The sequence below is a fragment of the Bubalus kerabau genome, chromosome 8, assembly GCF_029407905.1.
Source record: "Bubalus kerabau isolate K-KA32 ecotype Philippines breed swamp buffalo chromosome 8, PCC_UOA_SB_1v2, whole genome shotgun sequence".
Taxonomy (NCBI): Eukaryota; Metazoa; Chordata; class Mammalia; order Artiodactyla; family Bovidae; genus Bubalus; species Bubalus kerabau.
The window spans coordinates 33,310,306-33,322,362 of record NC_073631.1 but is presented as its reverse complement, the minus strand read 5'-3'; the positions used below and the strand labels follow the sequence as shown (position 1 = coordinate 33,322,362).

At 38.1% G+C, this 12,057-nt stretch overlaps 1 protein-coding gene across 11 annotated transcripts in view; it reads right to left on the bottom strand.

Moving 5' to 3' along the window:
- Positions 1–12,057, bottom strand: part of DNAH11 (dynein axonemal heavy chain 11) — a 367,742-nt gene that overhangs the window by 253,114 nt on the left and 102,571 nt on the right. For all 11 annotated transcript variants that reach the window (XR_008717731.1, XR_008717733.1, XM_055589961.1 and 8 more), the window contains one exon: positions 9,512–9,745. Coding sequence is in view for 9 of the 11 variants with exons in the window: in XM_055589961.1 (XP_055445936.1) it covers positions 9,512–9,745 (234 nt within the window). In the remaining 2 variants the exon portion in view is untranslated. The remainder of the gene's footprint in view (positions 1–9,511; positions 9,746–12,057) is intronic.

Genomic DNA, 12,057 nt, shown 5'->3' with positions numbered 1-12,057 from the left:
CATCTTTGGCTGCAAAGAACATAATTAATCTGATTTCGGTGTTGACTATCTGGTGATGTCCATGTGTAGAGTCTTCTCTTGTGTTGCTGGAAGAGGGTGTTTGCTATGACCAGTGCATTTTCTTGGCAAAACTCTATTAGTCTTTGCCCTGCTTCATTCTGTATTCCAAGGCCAAATTTGCCTGTTACTCCAGGTATTTCTTGACTTCCTACTTTTGCATTCCAGTCCCCTATAATGGACATCTTTTTTGGGTGTTAGTTCTAAAAGGTCTTGTAGGTCTTCATAGAACCGTTCAAATTCAGCTTCTTCAGTGTTACTGGTTGGGGCATAGACTTGGATTACTGTGATATTGAATGGTTTGCCTTGGAAACGAACAGAGATCATTCTGTTTTTTTTGAGATTGCATCCAAGTACTGCATTACAGACTCTTTTGTTGACCATAATGGCTATTCCATTTCTTCTGAGGGATTCCTGTCCACAGTAGTAGATATAATGGTCATCTGAGTTAAATTCACCCATTCCAGTCCATTTCAGTTCGCTGATTCCTAGAATGTCGACATTCACTCTTGCCATGTCTTGTTTGACCACTTCCAATTTGCCTTGATTCATTTAACAGTATTCAAATGTTAGCTTCACTTGTGTGTAAGTTTGGGGCAATGCTGAAATGCTATATTGAAGGCATCTGTTGGCTGGTCTGTCAAACATTTCAATTCATGCTAGAAGTGTTTCATAATTAGCATGTAAGTCCTGTCTTAATAAAGCATCCTATTTGTCTACTTCTCATCTAATGTAAAAGTTTTAAATTATTTTAAAGGAGAAAAAAACCACAAAATTTTATTACCTGAATAACATAAAGCTATTAGACTATGAATAATTTAGCTCTGAGAATAAAAAGAATCAACCCAATGCTAAAGGCAAGGGAGGGAATGGACAATTCTCACATACTGGTATTGGGAAGGTAAACTTGGCATGATGTTTCAAAGGTTTAAAAAGTTCTGCTCTTTGAGCTAGCAGTTTTACATCTGGAAATTTATCCTAAATAAATGAAAAAAAATATGTGCAACAGGTATGTAGACACAAGGCTGGTTATTACACTATTATTAATGAGCACCAAAAATAAAAACAACCTAGACAGCCAGTATTAAATAGGAGTAATAACAACAATAGGCAATCTTGCAACATATTGGGTTACACTGAATGAATAATTCCTTTATTAACACAGAGGGCTTTTAAATAAAATCCACACATCCACATTCAAAGTACACAGCCAAGTATAAGAGAGGGGGAGACAGATGGGAAAGGAAGAAGGGGAAAGGGCTGGGGAAGAGCAGGTGACAGTCCCCAGTGCCAAAGATGTACATCTATGCCAGAGCAGCAGAACGAGGTTACAAGGCTAATGTCATGCAGCCTGAAGGAGGGTTTGAGTAGAGACTCAAACACTTGACACTGAAGTTTAAATTGCCCACGTGGCCACAGAACATTTCTGTGTCTCTGCCTCTTACATTCCCTGAGCAAGGTAGGGAGTTGGACATCAAGCTGAGATCCTCAGAGTATTACATAATCCAGTAAAAGGTTCTAGAAAAACTCTACCTACTAGCTCAGAGAAGCAAGAAGAAAGCTTGAAACATCTTGATAGGCTTTCAATAGGAAAAAGTTCTCCAAAAGAAATCACAATCTCACACCTCTGCCATATGAAGCTACGGCATCCAAGTTGACCCTGCCTCTATGACTGGGAAATCCCAGACTGAGTGATTAAACACAAAATTAATCCAGAACTCTCAAAACCTGTAGAAACCCAGAAGAAAGCAGGCAAAAAACATGTAGGGACATCTGCTCAGTGTAGGACACACAGAATTCCTTCAGAAACAAAACAAAACAAAACAAAACAAAAAACCTAGATAACCTTTAAAAATAAATGTACAAAAGATTTACTGTATAGCACAGCGAACTATAGTCAAGATATTGTAATAACTTATCATGGAAAACAAGTTCAAAAATAATATATGGGTACATGTATAACTGAATCACACACAAAAAAGAATTCTACTTTTTGAAATTCAGTAATGTTTATCTTTTTGCCAGCTTTTCTAAATGTCCTATGGACATCTAAAAACAATGTATGAAATACAAAATATTAATATATTTGTGTATGATATAAGATTAATATAAATTAATACAAATAGAAATCTATTATATTTAAATTAATGACATAATTCCAGACACTCCTATTCTTATTTTTTTGCACTTGATAGAATATTCTTAAAGAAATGTTAATATGTCTCACTATGATTATATATATTTTTCTTTTCCCTTATATTTCTTCTGATTTTTGCTTTATGGATGTTTGTTTCTTAAAGAGATAGGAATACCAGATGACCTGACCTGCCTCCTGAGAAATCTGTATGCAGGTCAAGAAGCAACAGTTAGAACTGGACATGGAACATCAGACTGGTTCCAAATTTTGGGAAAGGAGTACAGCAAGCCTATATATTGTCACCCTGCTTATTTAACTTCTATGCAGAGAACATCATGGGAAACGCTGGGCTGGAGGAAGCACAGCTGGCATCAAGATTGCCGGGAGAAATACCAATAACCTGAGATATGCAGATGACAGCACCCTTATGGCAGAAAGTGAAGAAGAACTAAAGAGCCTCTTGATGAAAGTGAACGAGGAGAGTGAAAAAGTTGGCTTAAAGCTCAACATTCAGAAAACGAAGATCATGGCATCCGGTCCCATCACTTCATGGGAAATAGATGGGGAAACAGTGGAAACAGTGGCAGACTTTATTTTCTTGGGCTCCCAAATCACTGCAGATGGCAACTGCAGCTATGAAATAAAGAATCACTTACTCCTTGGAAGAAAAGTTATGACCAAACTAGACAGCATATTAAAAAGCAGAGACATTACTTTGCCAGCAAAGGTCCATCTAGTCAAGGCTATGGTTTTTCCAGTAGTCATGTACGGCTGTGAGAGTTGGACTATAAAGAAAGCTGAGCGCCGAAGAACTGATGCTTTTGAACTGCGGTGTTGGAGAAGACTCTTGAGAGTCCCTTGGACTGCAAGGAGATCCAACCAGCCCATCCTATGGAGATCAGTCCTGAATATTCATTGGAAGGACTGATACTGAAGCTGAAACTCCAATACTTTGGCCACCTGATACAAAGAGCTGACTCATTTGAAATGACCCTGATACTGGGAAAGATTGAAGGCAGGAGGAAAAGGGGATGACAGGATGAGATGGCTGGATGGGATCACCGACTCGATGCACATGAGTTTGAACAAGCTGCAGGAGTTGGTGATGGACAGGGAGGCCTGGCGTGCTGCAGTCCATGGGGTTGCAAAGAGTCGGACATGACTGAGCGACTGAACTGAACTGAACTGATGTTTGTTTCTTTGTCATTAAGTGTTGAATGGTTTATGATGTCTATCTTCTTTGTGAATTGTACCTTTTCTCATTAAAAATATTCATCATTGTTTCATTTAAAGATAAATAAATTTAATAGAAAATGAATGTATCAAAAAATAAATTCAAATTTTAAAAACCGGCCTCAAAACAATCAGTAGAATAATCTAAATAAGACTAGTAATGAGATAGAAAAATAAAAACCATAATGAAGAGGTAACTCATCAGAAAACTGATTTTTATAGAAGTAAAAAAAACTTGGAGAAACTGAGATATAGTAACTGAAATCAAACTGATGAAATGGATTCAGTTCAGTCACTCAGTCTTGTCTGACTCTGCAACCTCGTGGACTGCAGCATGCCAGGTTTCCCTGTCCATCTCCAACTCCTGGAGCCTGCTCAAACTCATGTCCATCGAGTCAGTGATGCCATCCAACCATCTCATCCTCTGTCGTCCCCTTCTCCTCCTGCCTTCAATCTTGCCCTGCATCAGGGTCTTTTCCAAGGAGTCGGTTCTTTGCGTCAAGTGGCCAAAGTACTGCAGTTTCATCTTCAGCATCAGTCCTTCCAATGAACATTCAGGACTGATTTCCTTAAGAATTGACTGGTTTGATCTCCTTGCAGTCCAAGGGACTTAGGGGTAAAGATGACTGACATCTGCAACTTCCTTTGAAATGAATCATAAATATAAGGTATGTTGATGGAATAAGAAAGGGTTGGATAAAGCATACATAATATGGTATGAAAGTAAGAAACCAAAACAAAATGTTGATTGTAGAACCTAGGTGGCAGGCCCGTACATTACTGTACTATTGTTTCAACTCTTTCATATATTTGAAAAGTTTTATGATAATCGTTGAAGAACTCCTTAAATTATGCATACATTAGACAACATTGCTATTGCTATCATTATTTTCATTGTATCAGCCAAAGCTAACACATAGCACTTAAATTTCGCCAAGCACTTTTAAATAGGTTTTTACTGATATTAACTAATTTAACCCTCTAACAATACTGTGATGCCATTATCATCTGTTTTACAGATCATGAAATGGAGATACATAGAGTTGTTAAATAACCTGCTTAGAGTCATACAACTAATAAAAGGCAAAGCTGAGATTTGAATCTATGTAATCTGGCCTTGGACTTCTTTTTCTTCATTATAAACTAAAGGAAAAAAGTTAGTGAACTGGAAGACAGATTTCAAAAGTCATTGAAATTGCACACAAAAAGGTGGAGAGTTTGAAAATATGAAATAAATGTTAAAAGGCAAGGAGGATCACATAAGACGTTTCAACATACAGCTGATAAAATTACAGAGAAAGAAAACAGAGACCACAGAAACAAGGCATCAAAGGCAAAATGGAAGAGAATTTTCCCAAATTGAAGACAGACATGTAACTAAAGATTCACAAAGCTCACTCAGTCCTCAGCAAACCAAGTTTAAAAAGCACACACACACACACGCAAAATACACAAGAGTAAAATAAAACATCAGAAACACAAAAAGAAAAATAAAATTGTAAAAAAAAAAAAAAGAAAAGAAAATTGTATAATCTAAGTCAGATTATTTATGAAGGAAAAACAATCTGATCTAAAACTTTACAACCATAAAAGCCCCCAAATAATGGAATCATATTTTAAAAATTCTAAATGACAATAATTCTCAATTTTGAATTCTCTACTTAAACTATCAAGAAAGAAGTTTAAAAAGACAAGGGATCAGAAAACTCCCTATGTATCACTGGGCAAAGAGCTACAAGATATACTTTAAAAGAAGAACTGGACTTATAAATAAGCAGCAGCGTTTAAAAAAATGAGCAAAGTCATCGTTAAATATATTGCTAAATCTATGTAAGATTTAAAATAATAACAACACAATTAACCAGGGGTTAATACAAAATAAGATTAGACAACAACAAGTAAGTGGGGAAGTAGAGATGGAGAAAAGCACTCTAAGGTCTTTAGGAGGAAGAGGCAGGAACTATTAAAGGCAGAATGTAAGCATCAGGAGCACAGGAACTACACAGCCAGACCCACACAGCCTAGAACAGTGTCTGAAGAGTGGTCAGACTGTCACATCAACCTGAGTTTGGCAGAAGGGAGGGCATCAATCCTGGTATAGCCACATAAAGGAATATTATTTGACCATTTCTAGTGTGAATTTGGTATTATGTGTGTCAAGGGAAAATGTAACAAAATGCATGGAAGTTAAAAACAAAAAGACATTTCTCTTATTTATACACATACAATCAACATAAGTAACTATGGTTACAGGCTTCCCCTCTGGCTCAAATGGTAAAGAATCTGCCTGTAATGTGGGTGACCCAGGTCACATCCCTGGGTTGGGAAGATCATCTGGAGAAGGAAATGGCAACATGGGAACAGCTACATACCAACACATACACATTTATACAGAAAGAAAGAAACAGTTGCTGCTGCTAAGTCACTTCAGTCATGTCCGACTCTGTGTGACCCCATAGATGTCAGACCACCAGGCTCTCCTGCCCCTGGGATTGTCCAAGCAAGAACACTGGAGTGGGTTGCCATTTCCTTCTCCAATGCATGAGAGTGAAAAAATGAAAGTGAAGTCGCTCAAGTCGTGTCCGGCTGTTAGCGACCCCATGGACTGCAGCCCACCAGGCTCCTCCATCCATGGGATTTCCCAGGCCAGAGTGCTGGAGTGGGGTGCCATTGCCTTCTCCAAAGAAACAGTAGATATAAGGAAAAACTTCTGACATCTATATGCCAAAAAGTTGTCAATGCTTCTCTGTGGGAAGTGAATCTATGAGTATTTTTGAGAGTCAGTTTTAATGAGGTGGGTGAAACTGGACCCTGTTATACAGAGTGAAGTAAGACAGAAAGAGAAACACAAATGCTGTATATTAACACATATATATGGAATGTAGAAAGACGGTCGTGACAATCCTATATGCAGGGCAGCAAAAGAGACACATATGTAAAGAACAGACTTTTGGACTATGTGGGAGAAGGCGATGATTTGAGAGAATAGCACTGAAACATATACATTACCATGTGTAGAACAGATGGCCAGTGTAAGTTCAATGCATGAAGCAGAGCACCCAAAGCCAGTGCTCTGGGACAACCCAGAGGCACAGAGTGGGGGGGGAGGTGGCGGGGGCTCAGGACGGGGGACACATGTGTACCCGTGGTTGATTCATGTTGCTGTACGGCAAAGACCATCACAATATTGTAATTATCCTCAAATTGAAATAATTTAATTTTTTACAAAAGAAAAAAGGTATTTGCCTTTTTTCCTTTCTGTATCTGAATTTTCATCTTTAAAATAAATACATAATAATGAAATCATGAAACTGAAAATGATAAAGTTGATATAAAAAAGAAATATCTATAAAATATCATTGACTGTTTTAAGCATTACTCTAATTATCACAAAAAACAATGGGGGCAAGGAGAACAGAAAGGAGGGCATCAATTCTGGTTATAGCCACATAAAGGAATGCTACTCAACAGTGTCTAGTGTGAATTTAATGAAGAGAGGAGAAAATATTAGTAAGTAGAAATACACTTCTTGAAAGACTGAAATTTGAGGAGTGATCAACCGTACCTGAAATTTAAGACAGGATATTAATTTAAGTATTTTATAGTATCCTGATATATATTTTAAAATATATAATAAAAATACTGCAGTTATAATAATAGCATAGATAACAATAAATCAACTAACCAGAAAGTTAATTTTATGAGCATAATAGAATTCATTACAATTTAATTATCTCAGTTATTTTTACCCATGGGAAAAAACTTAGCTTTCTCATCCACGTGGCATTGACTACAATGGCAGAGATACTGTCCTAGGGAATAAAGAGACACATCTATCAATCTAAGCCTGTAACTTCAAGCCTACTAAATAGAAATTCATGCCCCATTTTCCTAAGGATGTAAAATCAAGAATACACTGTTCTCCAAAAGTAAAGGATACAAAAACTTCTTTAGAAACATAAATAAGTTAGGTGGTTTCTACACAAGATGAATTGAGAAGGAAATAGCAACCCAGGATTCTTGCCTGGATAATCTCATGGACAGAGGAGCCTGGCAGGCTACAGTCCATGGCATTGTAGAGTTGGACATGACTGAGCACACACACACACCCAAGATTGTAAGAGTCAAATTAAAAGGAATAATTTTTCCAGTAGTCACGTATGGATGTGAGAGTTGGACCATAAAGAGAGCTGAGCACTGAAGAATTGATGCTTTTGAACCATGGTGTTAGAGAAGACTCTTGAGAGTCCCTTGGACTGCAAGGAGATCCAACCAGTCCATCCTAAAGGAAATCAGTCCTGAATATTCATTGGAAGGACTGATGTTGGAGTTAAAACTCCAATACTTTGGCCACCTGATGCGAAGAACTGACTCATTTGAAACGACACTGATGCTGGGAAAGATTGAGGGCAGGAGGAGAAGGGGATGACAGAGGATGAGATGGTTGGATGGCATCACCAACTCAATTGACGTGAGTTTGAGCAAGCTCCACGTGTTAGTGAAGAACAGGGATGCCTGGCGTGCTGCAGTCCATGGGGTCACAAAGAGTCGGACATGACTGAGCAACTGAACTGAACTGAATCAACACAAGTATTCATCATCTGAATCTATGTGATTTCTAAGGCACTCTAGTTAAAATACTGCTAAGAAGAGAAGCAATGCAGAGGAGTGGAAAGCATTCTCAAGCTGGTGGACTGTACCTGTGATACTTACAAATTTTATAACATTCAGAAAGTCATTTAACAAATCTGGATTCAGACTTTATCCACTGAACACAAGAAGGGTAGACAAACTAATACTTAAACAGATAGGGAGTTTGGGATGGACAGGTACACACTGCTATATTTAAAATAGATAACCAATAAAAACCTACTACACAGCACAGGGAACTCTGCTCAGTATTATTTAACAACTTACATGGGAAAAGAATTTGAAAAAGAAAAGATACATGTATATGTGTAACTGAATCACACCTGAAACTAACACAACACTTAATCAACTGTACTGCAATATAAAACAGAAAATTAAAAAACAAATCTTTCAAAGTCTAATATTCCCTTTTTATTAACTAATAATATTTATTCTAATATATAATGTTTATGCACAATCACACCAGCACGGCTTTTTCCAAAATACACAACAATGCTTCTCAAACTCAACGACATACAAATCTTCTGGGATCTTGTTAAAAAGCATACTTTGGTACAGTAGGTGTTGGGTAGGCCTTGAGATTTTTGTATTTTTTCACGCTCTCTGGTGATACCAATGTTGCTGACACATGGAAAATACCGAGCAGCTTGGCCCTAGAAGATAAGCCTCATATTCTCTTAATCTATAAGCCAAGAGAAAGGTTCTATCTCTGAATTGTTTCACAGCCAAGAGCACATCTTAAGAGGGGAAGTTTAAGGAGAAGTCACAGGATGACCAGGGTGAATAAAATAGAGTTCAAAATAGACTCTTTTCCAAGTTGCTCACCTGTGATTTATAATGAACAGAAAAACAAAATACATGAAAACATTTGTCTTGTTTGAACAATTCTCTATCTTACTGAGTCAAGCAAACCATGCACCAAGTATGTGGTCAGTCTAGATGGAGAGTCTTACCTAGGAAGAAAGAAATCGGTACCATATCTAGGCGTGGGTGATAGATTAGATTCTTCAGAGATAATAGATAAGAATGGATGATTTTTATTTTTTATTGATGTATAGTTGATTTACAATGCTGCATTAATTTCTGCTGAACAGCCACCTGACTCAGTTATATATATGTGTATGTGTGTGTGTGTGTGTGTATATATATAAAATACTTTTTTTATATTCTTTCCATTACGGCTTATTTCAGGATATTGAATATAGTTCCCTGTGCTATTAGGACCTTGTTGTTTAAAGATGGATTTTTTTAAACCAATGTGAAAAAAATAAGACCACCACCAAGCTAAAAAATGGGTAAACAAGTGACTGCTAAAATCTTCCCAGCATCATGCCCTTAACACATAAAACACTTCATAAATAAGACTGAAGGAAGGAAGCAAGCTTACCTCTTCAAGTCCCTTAAAATCTCAAAATCATGAACTTTACAAAATACCTGTTTTTTATGGAAATCCTTTAGGGCCGTTTCGTAGCCTTCCTCTAGCCTACTGAAGGCTATTCCTACATCTGTAGTCCACCAGATTTGCGAGCTAGTTAGTGCAACTTGAGCCGGGAAATCAAAAATCCACAGTTCCCTGGGTTTGTCTTCATAGACCGCGATGGCTTCTGTGATGGAATGACGCACTGTCTCTTGCATGGTCCGTTCCAGCTGCAGGAGCCAGGTTTCCACCTTTTAAAGCAAACAAATGTAGTAACACAGGCTTAACTATGGAAGAGGGATAATGCTATCCTCTCTCAGGCTTGAAGGCTACAAAGAGGGGAAGGCATCAGGTGGATTTATTGGGTTGGCCAAAAGTTTGGTCAGGGTTTCTGTAAGACCTTATGGAAAAACTCAAATGAACTTTTTGGCCAACCCAATGTTTTAAACTCCTGTACTAGAAGGTAGCTCAAAGGGGCTGGTGAACTACTGACAGATGAAGTCTTCCCTCCATAAAACTGTCTTCTGCCAGGATACTGCTCATCTTATTTCACCGACCAGCTGTCTCATAAATTTCCACACCCTAACCAGACAAGGTGTTCTCCATTCTTCATTTTTCAGATGTGAAGACCAGAGGGCTCTAGATCAAGCTCCTGTCTGGCAACACACAGTGTTTTGAGAAACCAAACATCACAGACAGTATGTTAAAGTAAAATTCTAGAGATTTGAAAATCACAGGATATGGATTTAAGTGTACTTGATATACAGTGCTGTGTTAAGTTTCAGGTGCACAGCAAAGTGATTCAGTTATACATGTATATGAATTATTTTTCAGATTTTTTGCCATTATAGGTTATTACAAGATATTGAACATAGTTCCCTGTGCTATAATAGGTCCTTGCTGTTTATCTATTTTAAACATAGTAGTGTGTATCTGTTAATCCCAACCTCCTAATTTATCCCTCTGCCTCCTTTCTCCTTCAGTAACCATAAATTTGCTTTCTGTGTCTGTGAGTCTAGTAAATTGATTTTTAAATTTATTTTTGATGATTGTTAAATATACTGAATATTCTACCCTAAAATCTCCATAGTACCTAGTCTTACAGTGTTTTCAGCAAGTGTCTTAATTATATTGCCTACTGGCTCTCATCTTCACACTTGTCAGAAATTAGACAGTAGGAGAGATGAGAAAGAGGACAACTGCTGACTTGTGAAAATCACTCTTAAAAAAATTCATTCAAAGTGTATTTTGTTCCCACAAATATATTTCAGCCAGTTTTCCATTCTATCCAAATATGCTTTGTTATATTTTTCTGTATATATGTCTCCCTGGGATGATGTTATATAACAAAAGGATACCTATACCATTTGAAAATAATTGGCCATAGTGATAAAAATGCCTATATGAAATAAATTCCAAGGACTGTATGAGATCCTGAAATCATATAATTGATTTCTTTCCCTGCCTCTGTGAAGATGGCAGCAGTATTCATCCCTACAACCTCTTTCTCTGGAGAACTGGGAAGGAGTGATACGTAGTCAATGAGTTGACAGCCTTCCCTATGGGAAGAAGGAAGCACGGCCTTCGCTATGGCCCGATACCCTAGGAGCCTTCTCCCCGGCCTCCTAGCCGGGCTCTGCTCCCGCCCGAGCGCAGGAGGTCTAAGCACTACGGTCGTCACTCAGTACAACTCGATGTCACCAAGCAACAGGCTCCTTTAGTAAGTACATCATGTATCATTTTAGCATCTCCCAGATGCTCTGGGATCCACGTCCTCAGTATGGCCACCTGTTCTTCAGAACTCTACAGTCCATCTGGGAAGACCAAACATACACGCACAGTGACACATCAGCCCATGTTTAGAGACTATGCCACCAACAGCAACTCAGCTCAGTGCACGCTTAGAACTAAGCCTGATGAGGTGCTCGCCTGATACCCTCTCATATCTTAGTCTTTCATCAGCTTCTGTCCAACCCTTTGTAACAAGAACCGTCACTTCCCGTTATCACTAATTATGTGAACATCTATATCTTCAATGAGTCCAAGAGGTCCCAAAGGACAGGTGCTATGTCTTACTCATTTCTGGATCTTCAAAGGCCAAACCCAGTGGCTGGTACATAGTAGGTATTCAATAAACCCTTGTCAAATAAAAGGCAAACAGCCAAAATTGGGAGGAACCAATCATAAAAGTGTGGGGTAGGGGGGAAGGCCTAAAGGAAAAGTATCTTTTAATAAAACAAAGGCAATTAGAGGGTACATGCAGTACATGCCCAAAAGTCTCCAGCATAAGTTGCTTATACAGGATAAATTAGAGCACTGTGAAAACTTCCAATATCAAGGGTTTCCGCTAGTGATAACCGCATCTATCAATTGGACTGTCCTCCTTCCAGGCACTATGCCAGTCAGCTAGCAGTCTGCTGGGGAAAAGGCAGACAGCAACACACTTTTGTCAAGATAGTTTATGGTGATTTTTTCTAATCATTGTAATAATATCCTCAAGAGCCCAAGAGATCAAATATACACTTTAATCAAAGTATTCTACCATCTGCTTTCCCTGCATTTG